Here is a 19,053-nt window from a genome sequence, read left to right on the forward strand (position 1 = left end):
GTTCATCTGCAGACTGCTGTAACATTCATATACTGAGGTACTGAAGAGTATATCTTAAGAATAGTACTTTACTGCTATTTTGTGTTTGCGCTAACTTTATATACACTTTGTGATGCGTATGACTATGGTACTGTTTTCCACCTTGGCCCCAGAGTAATGCTTTTTTGTTTGGCTGTATTCATGTATAGTTGAACGACAATTGAACTTGAAATATTGAAAAGCCTAGGTAACAGTGGATGTTTCCTAAAGTGGGGAAGTCTAAGACCAGAAAGCACAGCCTCAGAAGAGGGACATTCAGAACAGAGATAAGGAGTTTTTTTTCAGCCAGAGGCTGGTGAAACGGTGGAATTCATTGCCACAGATGGCTGTGGATGCCAAGTCATGGAAGATATTTAAAGCAGAGATTGATAGGTTCTTTATTAGTCAGGGTATCAAAGATTATGGAAAGAAGGTAGAAGAATAGGGTTGAGAGAGATACAGGTTTCCCCCGCCATCCGAAGGTAGGGTGTTCCTATGAAATGGTTCGTAAGCCGAAACGTCGTAAAGCGAAGAAGCAATTACCATTTATTTATATGGAAAAATTTTGTGAGCGTTCGCAGACCTAAAAATAACCTACTAAATCATGCCCAATAACACATAAAACCTAAAATAACAGTAACATATAGTAAAAGCAGGAATGATATGATAAATACACAGCCTATATAAAGTAGAAATACTTCTCTACAACGATTGCCTGCACAGATCCCCCTAGCAAAAATCTCACGCAAGCGCTCTCGGCAGAAAATCTCACGCAAGCGCTGTTGGCATAAACGGGCTCTCCAGTAGCCTTTAAACTATGAACCTGCCAAATCTACCAAATAACACGTTAAAATACACAGCCTATATAAAGTAGAAATAATATATATACAGTGTAGTATCACTTACCGGAATTGGGAAAACAGCGCTGAGCACACTGATGATGGTGTGTTAGACTGAGTCATCGCAGGCTGGGTGGTGCAGTGACCCCCACCCTCCGGGCTGCCGACCCGATACATTACCGCGAAAAACACGGCAGTAGCCGAGAGGCACACAGCACATCGTTAAGAAAAAAGCCGAAATAAACATGCTAGGCAGCACCTAATTAATTAGCACACATCAAAGTTGCTGGTGAACGCAGCAGGTCAGGCGGCATCTGTAGGAAGAGATACAGTCGATGTTTCAGGCTGAGACCCTTCGTCAGGACTAACTGAAGGAAGAGCTAGTAGGAGATTTGAAAGTTGGAGGGGGAGGGGGAGATCCAAAATGGTAGGAGAAGACAGGAGGGAGAGGGATGGTGCCAAGAGCTGGATAGGTGATTGACAAAAGGGGATACAAGAGGATCATCGGACAGGAGGCCCAGGGAGAAGGAAAAAGGGGTAGGGGGGGAAACCCAGAGGATGGGCAAGGGGTATAGTCAGAGGGACAGAGGGAGAAAAAGGAGTGCTTCCTGCACGCATGCTGAGCTCGTTGACTTTATTAACTTTGCCTCCAACTTTCACCCTGCCCTCAAGTTTACCTGCTCCATTTCTGACACCTCCCTCCCCTTTCTAGATCTTTCTGTCTCTGTCTCTGGAGACAGCTTATCCACTGATGTCTACTATAAGCCTACTGACTCTCACAGCTATCTGGACTATTCCTCTTCTCACCCTGTCTCTTGCAAAAACGCCATCCCCTTCTCGCAATTCCTCCGTCTCCGCCGCATCTGCTCTCAGGATGAGGCTTTTCATTCCAGGACGAGGGAGATGTCCTCCTTTTTTAAAGAAAGGGGCTTCCTTTCCTCCACCATCAACTCTGCTCTCAAACACATCTCCCCATTTCATGCACATCTGCTCTCACTCCATCTTCCCGCCACCACACTAGGAATAGGGTTCCCCTGGTCCTCACCTACCACCCCACCAGCCTCTGGGTCTGACATATTATTCTCCGCAACTTCCGCCACCTCCAACGGGATCCCACCACTAGGCACATCTTTCCCTCCCTCCCCCCCCACCCCCGCTTTCTGCAGGGATCGCTCCCTACACGACTCCTTTGTCCATTCGTCCCCCTCATCCCTCCCCACTGATCTCCCTCCTGGCACTTATCCTTGTAAGCGGAACAAGTGCTACACATGCCCTTACACTTCCTCCCTTACCACCATTCAGGGCCCCAGACAGTCCTACCAGGTGAGGCGACACTTCACCTGTGAGTCGGCTGGGGTGGCATACTGCGTCTGGTGCTCCCGATGTGGCCTTCTATATATTGACGAGACCCGACGCAGACTGGGAGATCGTTTTGCTGAACACCTACGCTCTGTCCACCAGAGAAAGCAGGATCTCCCAGTGGCCACACATTTTAATTCCACATCCCGTTCCCATTCTGACATGTCTATCCACGGCCTCCTCTACTGTAAAGATGAAACCACATTCAGGTTGGAGGAATAACACCTTATATTCTTTCTGGGTAGCCTCCAATCTGATGGCATGAACATTGACTTCTCTAACTTCCACTAATGCCCCACCTCCCCCTTGTACCCCATCCGTTATTTATATACATTCTTTCTCTCACTCTCCTTTTTCTCCCTCTGACTATACCCCTTGCCCATCCTCTGGGTTCCCCCCCCCCCACTTTTTCGTTCTCCCTGGGCCTTCTGTCCCATGATCCTTCATATCCCTTTTGCCAATCACCTGTCCAGTTCTTGGCTCCATCCCTCCCCCTCCTGTCTTCTCCTATCATTTTGGATCTCCCCCTCCCCCTCTCAAATCTCTTACTAGCTCTTCCTTCAGTTAGTCCTGATGAAGGATCCCAGCCTGAAACATCGACTGTACCTCTTCCTAGAGATGCTGCCTGACCTGCTGCGTTCACCAGCAACTTTGATGTGTGTTGCTTGAATTTCCAGCATCTGCAGAATCCCTCGTGTTTCCCTAATTAATTAGCATGTTTATTTTGGCTTTTTTCTTAAAGATGTGCTGTGTGCTTCCCGGCTACCGCTGCGTTCTTCGCGAATTGGTACAGTATCTGTCCGGGGCCTGGGTGTTGGGGTGGTGGGACACGGGGGTGTCATCTCATCGTCGATCAGGGCAGGCAGCTCATCTTCTCCTATGACTGCCTGCCTCGATGTCGAAGGTCGAGGTTCGTCGTCTGCTGTGGCTGATGTGGAAAGCTTGCTTGACTACTGAGCCTCACGCATTTTTCTATCATACAGTTGTTTGTAAGCACTCAAACCATCCTGCAAATATCCCCAAAACCTACGTACCCTTTCAAAATTAAGGTCGTACTTTATCATTGCAGCGAAAATCTCACGCAGTTGCTTCACTTTCTGCATTCGGTTTCGATTGTTATCCTTTCCTCTTCCAATTGCATCAGCTCTTCATCTATCAGTTCTTGGTCATGGGATGCCAAAACCTCTTCAACATCATCTTGGTCAACTTCCACAAGCCAAACTCACTTTGTCCTTGCTTCGTTCACCACGATCGAAATGCTTAATTATGTCTCGTTTTACACTAAGTGTAACACCCTTATTCTTTCAGGCTTTTCCGACACCTTAGAACTCATCTTGCTAACGGCTCTCAGTGCAACGTGTTTAAGCAATACCGTTCCGAATCCGGGCAAGGGCAGCTGCTCGGGGCGCGCGCTGCTTTTTATCGCGCTGATTTTTTATCGCGCGCTGCCTTTCTTCGTAACAGTGAAAACACCTTCTGAAAGCGAAAACAGGGTACTAATGTAGGTCTTTCATAACAGTGCGGTTTCGTAAAGCAAACGTTCGAAAAGCGGGGGACACCTGTAATAAATCAGCCGTGATGTAATGGTGAGCCAGACTCTATTGAGTGAATGGCCCAATTCTGCTCCTATGCCTTATGGAAGTATTGTGTAGCAAGTATTTGGTATTTTTTTGTCTTTCAGTATAAAGAAATGTAACTGATTTGACTATGAAAAGTATGTTTTATCATGCTTCTGTTTGCTACATCCTATTAATAGCTTCCCATCACCACTTCCTAAAAAAACCAATGGTGTGAGGTTACTGGAATTAACTGTGTTGCTAGAAATTGTGCCTTGGACTCGTGAACTTTCTATCCATTATCCTGGGAAGAGAAGAAGGGGGTATGAGCAATGATTCACTCCTTTGATTTGATAAATATCTATTTAATAGAGCAGGTTCATAGAGACCTTTGCAGTTAGACAGTTATCAGGATTATTAGAAATATTTAACCAGGCTGTATGCATCATCTCAAACTTTACCACAATGCATCCTTCAAGGTATGTAAATGTCTCAATTTCCACCAAAACATAGAACACAAATCAGGTCATAAAAGAAAGAAATATGAATGGTTAACAAAAAAAAAGTTACTCTACAAATAATCAAACAATAATCTTAAAGTTTGGCAGTAACATGAATTTGACCAAAAATATTATTTCAAATTAAACTTCACAAAAATGCATGACCACGTGAGAACTCTCCCATTACCCTTACTAATGAATTCAGTGTCCACTTTATAATTAAAGGCTATCAAAGGTTTAATATCTAATTAGGTTTAAGGAACCAGTGTTCCTTCAGCACCCTCCCCCTCCATCTTAAACTTTTGCTTCAGCATTCATCACCTCGTAATTTCATTCTGACATATTAGCATTTTAATTATAACTGAAGGCATTTTTAACTAACTTTTAGGGAAAACTTCCTACCCAGCTGGTTATATCCCCTGACCAATGATATTGTACTCTCCAAGTTAAGCTTCATATTGCGATAAACTTGAGAGTGTGAGGATTGGGAGAAAAAAAGTTTTATTTGTTGGCAAATATTTCAGTGTATGGTTCCAATTTAATAACATTAGTACAGGAGTACTAATGTTAAACTGTCCACTTCTACACGAGCGCAAATAGATTTTCATGAAGGTTTCAGGTTAAAAATGTACCCACAATTAAATTATAATATATTTCTAAAGTACAATATCAAACAAAATTTATAGTATATCACTCATTTAAAAACACAAAATAACAGAACTGTTATTTGTCACTTGTATCATTTCTTGAAATGCCTCCACAAAGTCGTATTAAATTACATATAAAAAAAACTATGTTCATATTACAATCTGATATATGTGCAGTACACTACAGGGTGAACAGAATCAGTGTAGCAGAGCATTGAAGTCTTTTCCATTTTTAAGAGGAAGTTTCAAAGGTTCAGTAGGTCTGATGTGGGGAACATCCAGTCTGCACAAACAGTCAGTGCTGCTTTAAGTGCAGTCCTTCACAGTCATCAGTCTTACCGTTCTCAGAAAATATCCTCTCAAATACCTGCAAGATAAAAAAAAATTAGGATTCTCCACTTGACACTTTTGGCATGCAAGCTTATACAATCAATTGCATGCCAACAACATACAAGTACAAAAATTATATTGACATATTACTTGTCGAAGCTACCCTCCAGTGTTTGCTCAGTGGAAGACAAATTAGGTTGCATGCATTTGTCTACAGGCTGCTGAGAACTGCTTGTTCTTGCCGATACAGCCACGCACTATCAATTTACATGGCATGTCAGTCAGGGACTTAGGCTACATACATCTTTGCATGACTGAATGGTTACTATTATGCCTTGTGCTGTGTATGACTGTTGGCACAGTGTTTTGCACTTAGCCCTGGAGGAACACTGTTTTGTTTGGCTGTATTCATGAATGGTTGAATGATATTTAAACTTGAACCACACATTTCCAAGAAAAAGTCAATATCCATTAAGTGATAAAGAATGTGATTATTCATTCATATTGATCACATCACATACAAATCAAATGACATCTGACATTACCTAGTAAACACACCTTTTGGTTTGAAGCCATAAGAATCAACAAAAGATATAATCCTTATTCAGTCTGATTCATAAGTCTGTTTTTGATACACTCAAAAATCCGTGCTAACAGTTATTACAAATTTCTATGCTAATCCAAAAGCCAAATACTGCAGATGATGAATACCTAAAATGAAACGGTAAATGCTGAAAGTCCAAAACTAAACACAACAGCCCATGTCTTTTTCTTTTCCTTAGTTTAGTTGGTTAGTATTGTTAGATTAGTTTTTTAGGGTAATTTCCCCCCATTTTCATGCTATTTCTGGTTTTCTTTCGTATATTATATTCGTATTTTGTACGATTTTGGGAGGTTTAATACCTGTGTGCCAACTGAGTTTATATTTATATAAGTTAATTATTAACAATGTAATCCCAATAGCTTTGTATTAATACTGTTATGTTTACCATTTTGATATTAATAAAAAGATTGAAAAAGAAAGAAAGAAAGAAGAAAATTATGGAATACTCAGCAGATCAGAACAAACCTGTGGGAAAGAAACAGTAAATTTTTCAGGCTGAAGACCCATCATTAGAATTAAGGTCTGACCCCCCCCTATTTCCCATATGCTTTCTTTTTTACTCTTTATCTGGAACATGTTCCTATATCTAAGAATAACAAAAGTACCTATTTCAAAGCAGTTGTATGTTGCGAAGAAAATTGAGGAAAACTATAATTATAAATAAAAACACTCCTAAGGAACGTCTAGTAACTGGATGCAACAAGAAAACCGGAAGGCACAGGCGCAGAATTAGACCTTCAGCCCATCGAGTCTGCTCTGCCAACTATCGTGGCTAGTTTATTATCCCTTTCAACACCATTCCCCTGCCTTCTCCTAGTAATCTTGGACACCGTTACTAATCAAGAAGCTGTCAATCTCACTTTAACTATATCCAATGACTTGGCCTCCACAGCTATCTGTGGCAATGACTTCCACAGATTCACCACCCTCTGACTAGAGAAACTTACTCAAATATGCTTGAGGAAGATGTTTCTGAAAGAATCACTCACGGAAAAGCCTTGCCAATGCTGGAGATTTAGCTAAGACCGATGAAGTGGGATTGAATCCATGTGTACATTGAGCTTCATTTCATTGTCGAGAATCTGCACAAGTTGCTGCATGGATGGAAGATGGCCAGATTCTAGTTTGGACCACACTGGAACATCTGAAAATTAAAATAAAATCTAATTACCAATCACTTTGGACAGGATGTTAGAAAGTACAATTACAGAAATGTCAGCAACTATTTTTAATTAATGCCAAACAGAACAAAGAACTCCAATAGCCAAAATAATATTTTAAACAAAGAGACGATAAAGTAATAAATAAGTTTCATTAGATTTATTTGATGTAACTGAATTAGAGGCCTATCGTATCTCTGATAAACATCATGTTAAACTAGAAAAGCAATGAACAAAAACAATTCAGACAGGAGGCAGTTGCTAGGAGTTTGGATCCACTATCACCTGGTATATACTAGTTCAAATAAATCGACATTTATTATGCAACAAAGCCTCAGCAAAAATTAATGTAGTTGAACACTCATACAATATTCATAACACATTAAAAAGCATAATACACTGAGTGGCCACTTTATTTGGTGCTTCCTGTACCTAATAAAGTGATAAAGTGGCCACTGAATGCATGTCCATGGTCTTCTGCTGCTGTAGCCCATCTACTTCAAGGTTTTGATGTACTGTGTGTTCAGAGATGTTCTTCTGCACACCACTGTTGTAAAGCGTGATTATCTGAGTTAGTGTCGCCTTACTGTCAGTTTGAACCAGTCTAGCCATTCTCCTCTGACCTCTCTCATTAACAAGGCGTTTTTGCCCACAAAACTGCCGCTTACTGAATGATTTTTGTTTTTCACACGATTCTCGGTAAACTCTAGAGACTGTTGTGCATGAAAATCCCAAGTTATCAGAAGTCTCTGAGATACTCAAACCACCTCACCTGGCACTAACAATCATTCTGTGGTCAAAGTCACTTAGGTCACATTTTTTCCAAATATCACAGTCTGATATTTGGTCTGAACAAATGAACTTTTTTTTTTAAATGCACTGAGTTTCTGCCACATGATTAGCTGATTAGATATTTGCATTAACAAATATACTGATGTACCTAATAAAGATGATACTAAGATAGGTGGAGTTGCAGATAATGAAGTAGGTTTTCAAAGCTTGCAGAGAGATTTAGGTCAGTTAGAAGAGTGGACTGAAAGACAGCAGATGGAGTTTAATGCTGATAAATGTGAGGTGCTACATTTTGGTAGGACTAATCAAAATAGGACATACATGGTAAATGGTAGGGCATTGAAGAATACTGTAGAACAGAGGGATGGATCTAGGAACAATAGTGCATAGTTCCCTGAAGGTGGAATCTCATGTGGATAGGGTGGTGAAGAAAGCTTTTGGTATCCTGGCCTTTATAAATCAGAGTATTGAGTATAGGAGTTGGGATGTAATGTTGAAATTGTACAAGGCATCGGTAAGGCCAAATTTGGAGTATTGTGTACAGTTCTGGTCACCGATTTATAGGAAAGGTGTCAACAAAATTGAGAGAGTACAGAGAAGATTTACTAGAATGTTACCTGGGCTTCATCTCCTAAGTTACAGAGAAAGGTTGAACAAGTTGGGTCTTTATTCTTTGGAGCGTAGAAGGTTAAAGGGGGACTTGATAGAGGTATTTAAAATTATGAGAGGGATAGATAGAGTTGACGTGGATAGGCTTTTTCCATTGAGAGTGGGGGAGATTCAAACAAGAGGACATGAGTTGCGAGTTAAAGGGCAAAAGTTTAGGGGTAACATGAGGGGGAACTTCTTTACTCAGAGTGGTAGCTGTGTGGAACGAGCTTCCAGCATAAGTGGTTGAGGTAGGTTCGATATTTTCATTTGAAGTTAAATTGGATAGCTATATGGACAGGAAAGGAATGGAGGGTTATGGGCTGAGTGCAGGTCGGTGGGACTAGGTGAGAGTAAGAGTTCCCAACAGACTAGAAGGGCCAAGATGGCCTGTTTCTGTGCTGTAATTGTTATAAGAGGCCACTAAATGTATAGACAAATAAAATAGGTATTTACTTGATCTATGGGTCTTTCTCCTCCGATCTCTCATTAATGAGGTGTTTTGCCCATAGAATTGCCACTAATTGGATTTTTTTTTTTCTGCACCATTCTCTGTAAAATGGAGACTGTTTTGTGTGAAAATCCCAGGAGATCAGAAGTTTCTGAGATACTCAAGCCACTGACAATCATTCCACAGTCAAAGTCACTTAGATCATATTTCTTTCTCCATTCTGATGTTTGGTCTGAACCATGTCTGCATGCTTTTATGAACTGAGTTGCTGCCACATGATTAAGTGATTAGATATTTGCATAACAAGGTGTTCGTAATAAAGTGGCCACTGTGTGTATTTTTCCCAATCAGGACAGTGGAAACTTCAAGGGGGAAAGAGCAGCATGGGGATAATGGCCTGGAACTTGCTGCCTACAAAGTAAAGAAAATGCAACTGATCAAAGATTTCAAAAGGAAACTAAATTATGCATTTGAAGGAAATTAACTCACCAGGACTAAGTGGATAAAGAAGGGAATGAGTTTGATTTAATTACTCTAGGGAGAACCAGCACAGACTCAATGAGCTGGATGGTCTTCTCGAGTGTTATTATGTCTATGAATATACACGAGAATTGCAAATCACAAATTGCAAAACATGAAACAAAGAATAGGAGGAACGAATTGAAAACAGAGAGTTAACATTAATCATAGAACCATAGAACATTAAAGCACATGAAACAGGCCTTTTGGCTCTTCTTGGCTGTGCCGAACCGTTTTTCTGCCTAGTCCCACCGACCTGCACCTGGACCATATCCCTCCATACACCTCTCATCCGTGTACCTGTCCAAGTTTTTCTTAAATGTTAAAAATGAGCCCGCATTTACCACTTCATTTGGCAGCAGATTCCACATTCCCACCACGCTCTGTGCAGAGAAGCCCCCCCCATGTTCCCTTTAAACTTTTCCCCCTTCACCCTTAACCCATGTCCTGTTTTTTTTTCTCCCCTAGCCTCAGTGGAAAAAGCCTACTTGCATTCACTCTATCTATACCCATAATTTTATATACCTCTATCAAATCTCCCCTCATTCTTCTACGCTCCAGGGAATGAACTCCTAACCTGTTCAATCTTTCCCTGTAACTCAGTTTCTCAAGTCCCAGCAACATCCTTGTAAAACTTCTCTGCACTCTTTCGACCTTATTAATATCCTTCCTGTAATTTGGTGACCAAAACTGCACACAATATTCCAAATTTGGCCTCACCAATTCCTTATACAGCCTCACCATAACATTCCAACTCTTATACTCAATACTTTGATTATATCAGGCCAATGTACCAAAAGCTCTCTTTACGACCCTATCTACCTGTGACGCCACTTTGAGGGAATTTTGTATCTGTATTCCCAGATTCCTCTGTTCTACTGCACTCCTCAGTGCCCTACCATTTACCTTGTATGTTCTTCCTTGGTTTGTCCTTCCAAAGTGCAATACCTCACACTTGTCTGTATTAAACGCTATCTGCCACTTTTCAGCCCATTTTTCCAGCTGGTCCAAATCCGTCTGCAAGCTTTGAAAACCTTCCTCACTGTCCACTACACCTCCAATCTTCGTATCATCAGCAAATCTGCTGATCCAATTTATCACATTATCATCCAGATCATTGATATAGATGACAAATAACAATGGACCCAGCACTGATCCCTGTGGCACACCACTAGTCACAGGCCTCCACTCAGAGAAGCAATCCTCCACTACCACTCTCTGGCTTCTTCCATTGAGCCAATGTCTAATCCAGTTTACTACCTCTCCATGTATACCTAGCAACTGAATCTTCCTAACTAATCTCCCATGCGGGACCTTGTCAAAGGCCTTACTGAAGTCCATGTAGACAACATCCACTTTCCTGGTAACCTCCTCGAAAAACTCTAATAGATTGGTTAAACATGACCTACCATTCACAAAGCCATGTTGACTCTCCCTAATAAGTTCCTCTCTATCCAAATACTTGTAGATCCTATCTCTTCGTACTCCTTCCAATAATTTACCTACTACCAACGTCAAACTTACAGGCCTATAATTTCCCGGATTACTTTTAGAGCCTTTTTTAAACAACGGAACAACATGAGCTATCCTCCAATCCTCCGGCACTTCACCTGTAGATACCGACATTTTAAATATATCTGACAGGGCCCCTGCAATTTCAACACTGGTCTCCTTCAAGGTCTGAGGGAATACCGTCAGGTTCTGGGGATTTATCTACTCTGATTTGACTCAAGATAGCAAGCACCTCCTCCTCCTCAATCTGTAGAGGTTCTACGACCTCATTACTTGTTTGCCTTATTTCCATAGACTCCATGCCAGTTTCCTTAGTAAATACAGATGCAAAAAACCCATTTAAGATCTGCCCCATTTCTTTTGGTTCCATACATAGCCCACCACTCTGATCTTCAAGGGGACCAATTTTATCCCTTACTATCCTTTTGCTCTTAATATACCTGTAGAAGCTCTTTGGATTATCCTTCACCTTGACTGCCAAAGCAACTTCATGTCTTCCTTTAGCCCTCCTGATTTCTTTCTTAAGTATTTTTTTGGACTTTTTATTCTCCTCAAGCACCTTATTTGCTCCCTGTTACCTATACACGTCATACTACTTCTTCTTTATCAGAGTTCCAATATCCCTTGAGAACCAAGGTTCCTTATTCTTAGTCAATATGCCTTTAATCCTGACAGGAACATACAAACCCTGCACTCTCAAAATTTCACCTTTGAAGGCCTCCCACTTACCAATCACATCCTTGCCAGAGAACAACCTGTCCCAATCCACGCTTTTTAGATCCTTTCTCATTTCTTCAAATTTGGCCTTTTTCCAGTTTAGAACCTCAACCTGAGGACCAGATCTATCTTTATCCATGATCAAATTGAAACTAATGGTGTTATGATCACTGGAACCAAAGTGTTCCCCTACACACACTTCCGTCACCTGTCCTAACTCGTTTCCTAATAGGAGATCTAATATTGCATCCTCTCTAGTTGGTACCTCTATATATTGATACAGAAAACTTTCCTGAACACATTTTACAAGCTTTAACCTGTCTAGACCTTTAACATTTTGGGAGCCCCAATCAATATGTGGAAAATTAAAATCCCCTACTATCACAACTTTATGTTTCCTGCAATTGTCTGCTATCTTTCTGCAGATTTGCTCCTCCAATTCTCGCTGACTATTGGGTGGTCTATAATACAACACCATTAATGTGGTTATACCTTTCCTGTTTCTCAGCTCCACCCATATGGCCTTGGTAGACAAGCCCTCTAAACTGTCCTGCCTGAGCACTGCTGTAACATTTTCCCTGACTAGCAATGCCACACCCAACCCCCCACCCTTCATTCTTCTGCCTCTATCACGTCTGAAACATTGGAACCCTGGAACATTAAGCTGCCAGTCCTGTCCCTTCTGTAGCTAAGTTTCACTAATGGCTATAATGTCGTAATGCCATGTGTCAATCCACGTCCTCAGCTCGTCTGCCTTACCCACAATACTCCTTGCATTGAAATAGACACACCTCAGAAGATTATTATCACCACACACAACCCTTCTATTTGTGACTTTGCATGAACTTTTAACAACATTTATTTTCACTCCCGCTCCATTATCTGCTCTGGCACTCTGGTTCCCATCCCCCTGCAAATCTAGTTTAAACCCTCCCCAACAGCAATAACAAACCTCCCTGCAAGGATATTGGTCCCCTTGTAGTTCAGGTGTAACTCGTCTCTCTTGTACAGGTCCCACCTGCCCCAGAAGAGGTCCCAATGATCCTGAAATCTGAAACCCTGCCCCCTTCACCAGTTCCTCAGCCACGTGTTCATCCACCAGAGCATCCTATTCTTACCCTCACTGGCACATGGCACAGGTAGCAATCCTGAGATTACCAACCTCGAGGTCCTGCTTTTTAACTTCCTACCAAGCTTTCTATATTCACTCTTCAGGACCCCCTCACTCTTTCTTCCTACATCACTGGTACCGATGTGTACCATGACATCTGGCTGATCACCCTCCCACTTCAGAATGCTGTGCACACGATCAGAGACATCCCTGACTCTGGCACCCAGGAGGCAACAAACCATCCGGGAGTCTCTGTCACAACCACAGAACCTCCTGTCTGTATCTTTATCTAGTCCCCTATCACTACCACTCTCCTCTTCTTCCACCTCCCTTCTGCACTGCAGAACCAGCCTCAGTGCCAGAGATCCAGCTGCTGCAGCTTGTCCCAGGTAAGTCATCCCCCCCAACAATATCCAAATCGCTATACTTGTTGCTGAGGGGAATGGCCAGAAGGAAACCCTGCTCTGCCTGCCCTTTCCCCTTCCCTCGCCTGACGGTAACCCAATTACCTGTGTGCTGCTCCTTTGGCATAATTACCTCCCTGAAGCTACTACCTATAAACTCCTTATTCTCCCGAATGATCCGGAGGTCATCCAGCTCCTGCTCCAGTTCCCTAACATAGTTTGTTAGGAGCTGCAGCTGGATACACTTCTTGCAAGTGTTGTTGTCTGGGACATTGGAGGTCTCCCTGACTTCCCACATCCTGCAAGAGGAGCATTCCAACATCCTGCCTGGCATTCTCTCTACGCTAAACAACAAAACAAAACTTACTTGAACCTACCCTCGCCTCTGCCTGCTCACGCCAAAGCTTGTTGAGCCAAAGCCGTCCCACTCTGCTGCCCGGTGTATATGGCTGTCTTTTTTTTAAACCTTTGGTGCTCTACATCACACGCCTGCGCAGTCTAACCTCTTTTACCCAAGCAGTGTAAAAAAAAAGACTTCTCTCCACCATTCCTTTACTTCTTCACTCTCAGCCTCTTGCTCCGATTTAAAAAAGACCGTTGAAAATTCCTCTCCTTTTTAAACCTTTGGCGCTCTACGTCACGCGCCTGCGCAGTCTAGCCTCTTTTCCCAGAGCAATGTAAACAAAAAATGACTTCTCTCCGAGATTCCTTTACTTCTTCACTCTCAGCCTCTTGCTCCGATTTAATCTTTTGGAAACCACTTATGATTCTATACCTAAATCCACCCACTTCATTCTGTTCAAATGATTAAAAGAAACAAAAAGCCAATTAAACAAAAAAGTAGAACTTCTTCAGAACAGGTCAAAACTCTGCTCGAAGATTCCAACTGTTTTGCTCCTCTCCACCTCCACTACCAAAACCAGTCCTAGAACTTAAATACAAATGAAAAAATATTTGATTTATTAGAGATTCCTACAATTAACATGTTTAAACTGTGTAAATACTAAAATAGGCTAGATGGTTGGCCTATTTCACAGGCCTTGTTCATAGATGGTCTGCAATTATGAACGATTTCTTGGCATTTGCTTTACTTTAAATGAGAGCTTAAATGCAATTGCAGTGAATAAAGGGAGAGTCAATCTTGTGACTTACCATTTAATGTAATCTCAAATGCACCAGTGGACATACACTGATTTTCAATCATGTTACTAAGGAAGAACACCATCATGCATGCATAGATCTAAGTAAGAAAATAAAACTGCAGTCAGTTTTAGTGCAATGGTCTAATTACTTCATTCCCCCCATACCAGCTTCTCAGTAACACCTTTCATCATCACTGGATAAAGCTCAAACTAAGTCAGGTTTAAAATAGATTAACAATGCTGCTAACGGTGATTTCTTAGGTTGAATAATAAAATACAAATCAAGATATGAATTGCAATAGCATACAATCAGTAAGAAAAGCCAAGAAAGCTTGTAAAGTGATCTGGGGAAAAGGGCCTAACAAATGGCAGATGGAATTTAATGTAGGGGTGTGAGGTGTTGCACTTTGGCAGGACTCACACAGTGAACAGTAAGGCACAGCAGTGTGGTAGAGCAAAGGGACCTGAAAATACAGGTCCACAATTCCTTAAAAGTGGCACAGGTTGATAATGTCGTAAATAGAGTTTTGCACATCGGCCTTCGCGAATTAGGGTACTGAGTACAGGAGCTGGGATGTAATGTTGAAGTTCTATAAAACATTGGTGAGCCTTCTGGAGTATTATGTGCAGTTCTGAGGAAAAAGAATATCAGCAAGTCCCATGCTTGGCCACAATGTTATCTCTCAATGGGCAGGGAGCTCACTACCATTATTTGTTTAGTCTTACACCTGCAGAGGGGCAATCTGAGCACTGAAGGGACACTGGTTTACAACATTAATATATCGTGACATCAGCAGGTGCTGATTGTGATGGGAAGATGAGAAAGAAAAATGGCAAGAATCTCAAGTGCAATATTTAGGAAAATAGTTGTGTATCAAAATCAAGAGCAAAATTCTATTACAAAACCATCCCACAAACACACGTTCATGAATCTATTAAGACTGTTAAAAAAAATAAAATGTTCAAAAATGATCTGAGCGCCATCTGAAATACTCTTCTGCATACCCTGTGGTCCAATTTAATGGGTCTTGGAAAATGAACAAACAATTGCAACTTACAGCAAGCAAGTGGTTTCATTTCTTAAAAAATCTAATCATTTTATGCCAAAGGAAACTTTATAGCCTGCTCATGCTTTTAGGAGGAAGAGACAGACCCATTATTAACCACTGATTGTGTTGCAAACAAAACAAAATTGCAGCTAATGCTTGCAAGTTAGAAACTCAATGTTAATGTAATCACAAAATACTGGAGGAACTCAGAAGGCCAGGCAGCATCTATGGAAAAGAGTAGTCAACATCTTGGGTCAAAACCCTTCAGGAGGACTGGAAAAAAAAGATGAGGAGTAGTTAAAATGTGGGGGAGGGGAGAGAGAAACACAAGTTGATAGGTGAAACCAGGATGAGGAGGGATGAAGTAAAGAGCTGGGAAGTTGGGAAGTTGACAGGGCGAAAGAGATACAGAGCTGGAGAAGAGGACAGAAAACCATGGAAAAAAAGGAAATGGGGGAGGAGCACCAGAGGGAGGCAATGGGCAGGCAAGGAGAAAAGGTGGGAAAGGAAAAAGGGGATGAGGAATGGTGTGGGGGGGGGGGGCATTACTGGAAGTTCGAGAAATCGATGTTCATACCATCAGGCTGAAGGCTACCCAGATGAAATACCTTATCTCCTTGCCTGTCCATTGCCTGCCTCTGGTCTCCTCCCCCACCCCCTGCCCCCTTTTCTTTCTTCCATGGCCTTCCATCCTCTCCTATTAGACTCCCCCTTCTCTAGCCCTGTATCTCTATCACCAATCAACCTCCCAGCCCTTTACTTCATCCTCCCCCCACCTTTTAACTATACTCATCTCTTTTTCTCCAGTCCTGCTGAGGGGGTCTCAGCCCGAAACATTCACTGTTTACTCTTTTCCATAGATGCTGCCTGGCCTGCTGAGTTCCTCCAGCATTTTGTGTGTGTTACTTCGATTTCCAGCATCTGCATATTTTCTCGTTTGTTAATGTAATCAATTGCCAAAGCAGCTCATTTCACTTGGGGTTAATTCACAAATCTGACTGCACTCTAGTTATGAAATATAACAGCACTGCATTTCCAGCACGATGAAACTGCAAAGAAGTTTCTCAATTGTTTTTGGTACAAGTTTGCTGCGATCTCGGGTTTAGACCTAAGGACTCAATTTTAGTTTGGAATGTTGTTTGCTTCAATTGTTGCATGATCTGTGTTTTCTTCCCCTTTCTCTTGAGCATCTGGTGTTGGTCTTTTATTTTTATTTGCATTCTTTTTTTCTTTAATTGGTTTATTTTATGCTTCTTGCTTTGTGGCTACCTATACACAAACAAATCTCAAGGTTGTATCATTTATACATTCTTTGATAATAAATGTACTTGAATCTTAAAACAACTGAGATGGCAAAATTGAAGAACACACTGTGGATTTCTATTACAGTTACAAAGAACCTTAGTAATATTGCTCCTGATTTATTGTGTATAGTGTTGGTCTCCTTAACCGACAATGCAAGCTTAGAATGGCAAGTTTGCCATATGAGAAAATGTTCAGTAGACTGGGACTGTACTGCCTGGAGTTTTAAAGAATGACAGGACATCCCATCAAAACCTATTACTTCAGGAAAACTATCCCCCCCTCCCCAACACACCCAGCTGGGTTGACAGTCTTGGACTGGATGGTACAGTTGATAATAAGATGTAGACTGTTTAGAAATGAAACAAGGAGAAATTTCTTCAAACAGAGGAGGGTGAAGAACCTTGGAATTCTTTACCCCATATGGTTACGGAGGGTTAATTGTTCCATAAGATAATCAAAAGTATATCGAAATAAGGACGGAAAATAGCGGAGACAAAAGATTAGCCTATAATCTTTAAGTATGGGGAAACTGCTTTTTTAAAGCTGGATGGCCAACTCCTATTTCTTGTTATGCTCACATGGAAAAATAAATCAAACATTTAGTCAGAGTACTACAGCACAGAAGAGCCCTTCAGCATCTGGTGCAAAACTATTCACAGGGAATATTAACTGCCAATTACATGAATTTATGTTAATTAAACTTTAGACACTAGGTGATCTTCAGGATAGATAAATATAAAATAACACCCTATGTCAATTTGTGTATGACATTTTCAAACATTTAAAATGCAAATAGCTAAAAGCAATTTTGAAAACTGAGTAATATGAAAGTTCCTTTGTGAACTTTAAAAATATGTTGCACAATGTCTTCCTCCTGGAATAAAGATAGTGACCTTGTTCTGCTGACTCCAATGCCAGATACTAGGTGCTTCCATGCCCAAACTAGGAAAGGGGTCTTTACCGACTATAATTAGTCCTATTAAGACCAGCTTGAAGACTGACAGAAAGGATGCTACGTGTCTGTAAAATGAAAGCAGAAAGCAGAAGTTAAATACAACCACACTGATAGCCATTAAACCAACACTAAATCACTTGACCAGAACAGGAAAAAAAACACATTTCCTCTATGTCAATTAAACAGGAAAGTTAAGAAACAATGGTTATTTGCTTCATCGCTCTGAGTTTGGCTCAGAGCTGATACTCACACATTGGAATCAAAGATGAGATGCTAAACTCTACTTTAGAACTCAAGCACATCAACACTAAAGTGTAGTGATGAAGTGCTACATTTCCAATAATGCAATGTTTTAGACAAATGACTGATTTTCCCCTCAACAGCATTTAAAGAGACACATAAAACTCCCAGGGTCTAGGCCAACACCCTTTACACATCAACACATCCAAACGCCAAACTGGTGCATTTATTATACTCGCCTACCTTAAAGTAAACATTGAAGGAAACTGAAGTATTCGAAGGTCAGTCCTATAATGTTTGGCATCAATAAGCTTATACTTCTTTGCTTTATTTTTATTGTGCACATTTATTAACACAATAATCAAAGTCTGACAAATGGATTGTAAAACTCACACAAGCTCAGACATTATTATTTTTTTATTTAGTGGGATACAGCGTGGAATAGGCTCTTCCGGCCCTTTGAGCCGTGCCACCCAACCTCTGATTTAAACCTAGCCTAATCAGAGGACAACTTCCAATGACCAATTAACTTAATAACTGGTATGTCTTTGGACAGTGGGAGAAAACCCACACATTCCATGAGGAGTGTATACAGACTCTTTACAGATGACACTGGAATTGAACTCCAACACCCTAACTTTCACCAAATTTGCACTATATTGTCTGGCACTTTTGGATTTATTACCACCAACAAGGAAAACTTCTCTGGAAAATATCGAGGCCCATGACCACAGGTCAGATTAATGAAATTAATATTAGACTTTTAATATGAAAAGTAATTTATTTCAATATTAAAAATATTAAAATAGCATCATTTTAATGCTCCATGATGAATTAAGTACATACATTTAAAAAGAAACCCTATAGTTATTGCCAAAGGTATATTTGCAATGCTGCAAACATTTGGATATTTAAACAAGGCCATAATGTTCTATTCAAATCCAAACTAACCACACATTTAATCAACCATGAAACAACTTACCTGTAGATAGGTTGTGGAAGGTAATTTTCTCCTTCAATGCGGATGTCGGGATATCGCTGGCTTATAACCCGCGTATACTCCTCAAACACCCTTCTGTATCCTCAGGAGATACTAATTGTGAAAGAGAGAAATTCAATTAGCTGTACAGACCAAACTTGCTGCCTCAACAAGATACTGAAGCATAACCGAAGATTTCTAAGGATCTCAGAGCAA

At 41.0% G+C, this 19,053-nt stretch overlaps 1 protein-coding gene across 2 annotated transcripts in view; it reads right to left on the reverse strand.

Moving 5' to 3' along the window:
* Nucleotides 1–4,611: 4,611 nt before the first annotated feature.
* LOC140196193 (thioredoxin reductase-like selenoprotein T) overlaps nt 4,612–19,053 on the reverse strand; it is a 29,594-nt gene continuing 15,152 nt past the window's right edge. The window contains exons 2-6 of one of the 2 annotated variants that reach the window (XR_011885646.1): nt 18,841–18,951; nt 17,557–17,683; nt 14,320–14,407; nt 6,801–6,997; nt 4,612–5,286 (exon numbers count right to left, since the gene is read on the reverse strand). Coding sequence is in view for 1 of the 2 variants with exons in the window: in XM_072254972.1 (XP_072111073.1) it covers nt 6,873–6,997; nt 14,320–14,407; nt 17,557–17,683; nt 18,841–18,951 (451 nt within the window). In the remaining variant the exon portion in view is untranslated. The remainder of the gene's footprint in view (nt 5,287–6,800; nt 6,998–14,319; nt 14,408–17,556; nt 17,684–18,840; nt 18,952–19,053) is intronic. The other variant, XM_072254972.1, reaches the window with a different exon arrangement.

The sequence above is a fragment of the Mobula birostris genome, chromosome 4, assembly GCF_030028105.1.
Source record: "Mobula birostris isolate sMobBir1 chromosome 4, sMobBir1.hap1, whole genome shotgun sequence".
In the NCBI taxonomy this organism is placed as follows: Eukaryota; Metazoa; Chordata; class Chondrichthyes; order Myliobatiformes; family Myliobatidae; genus Mobula; species Mobula birostris.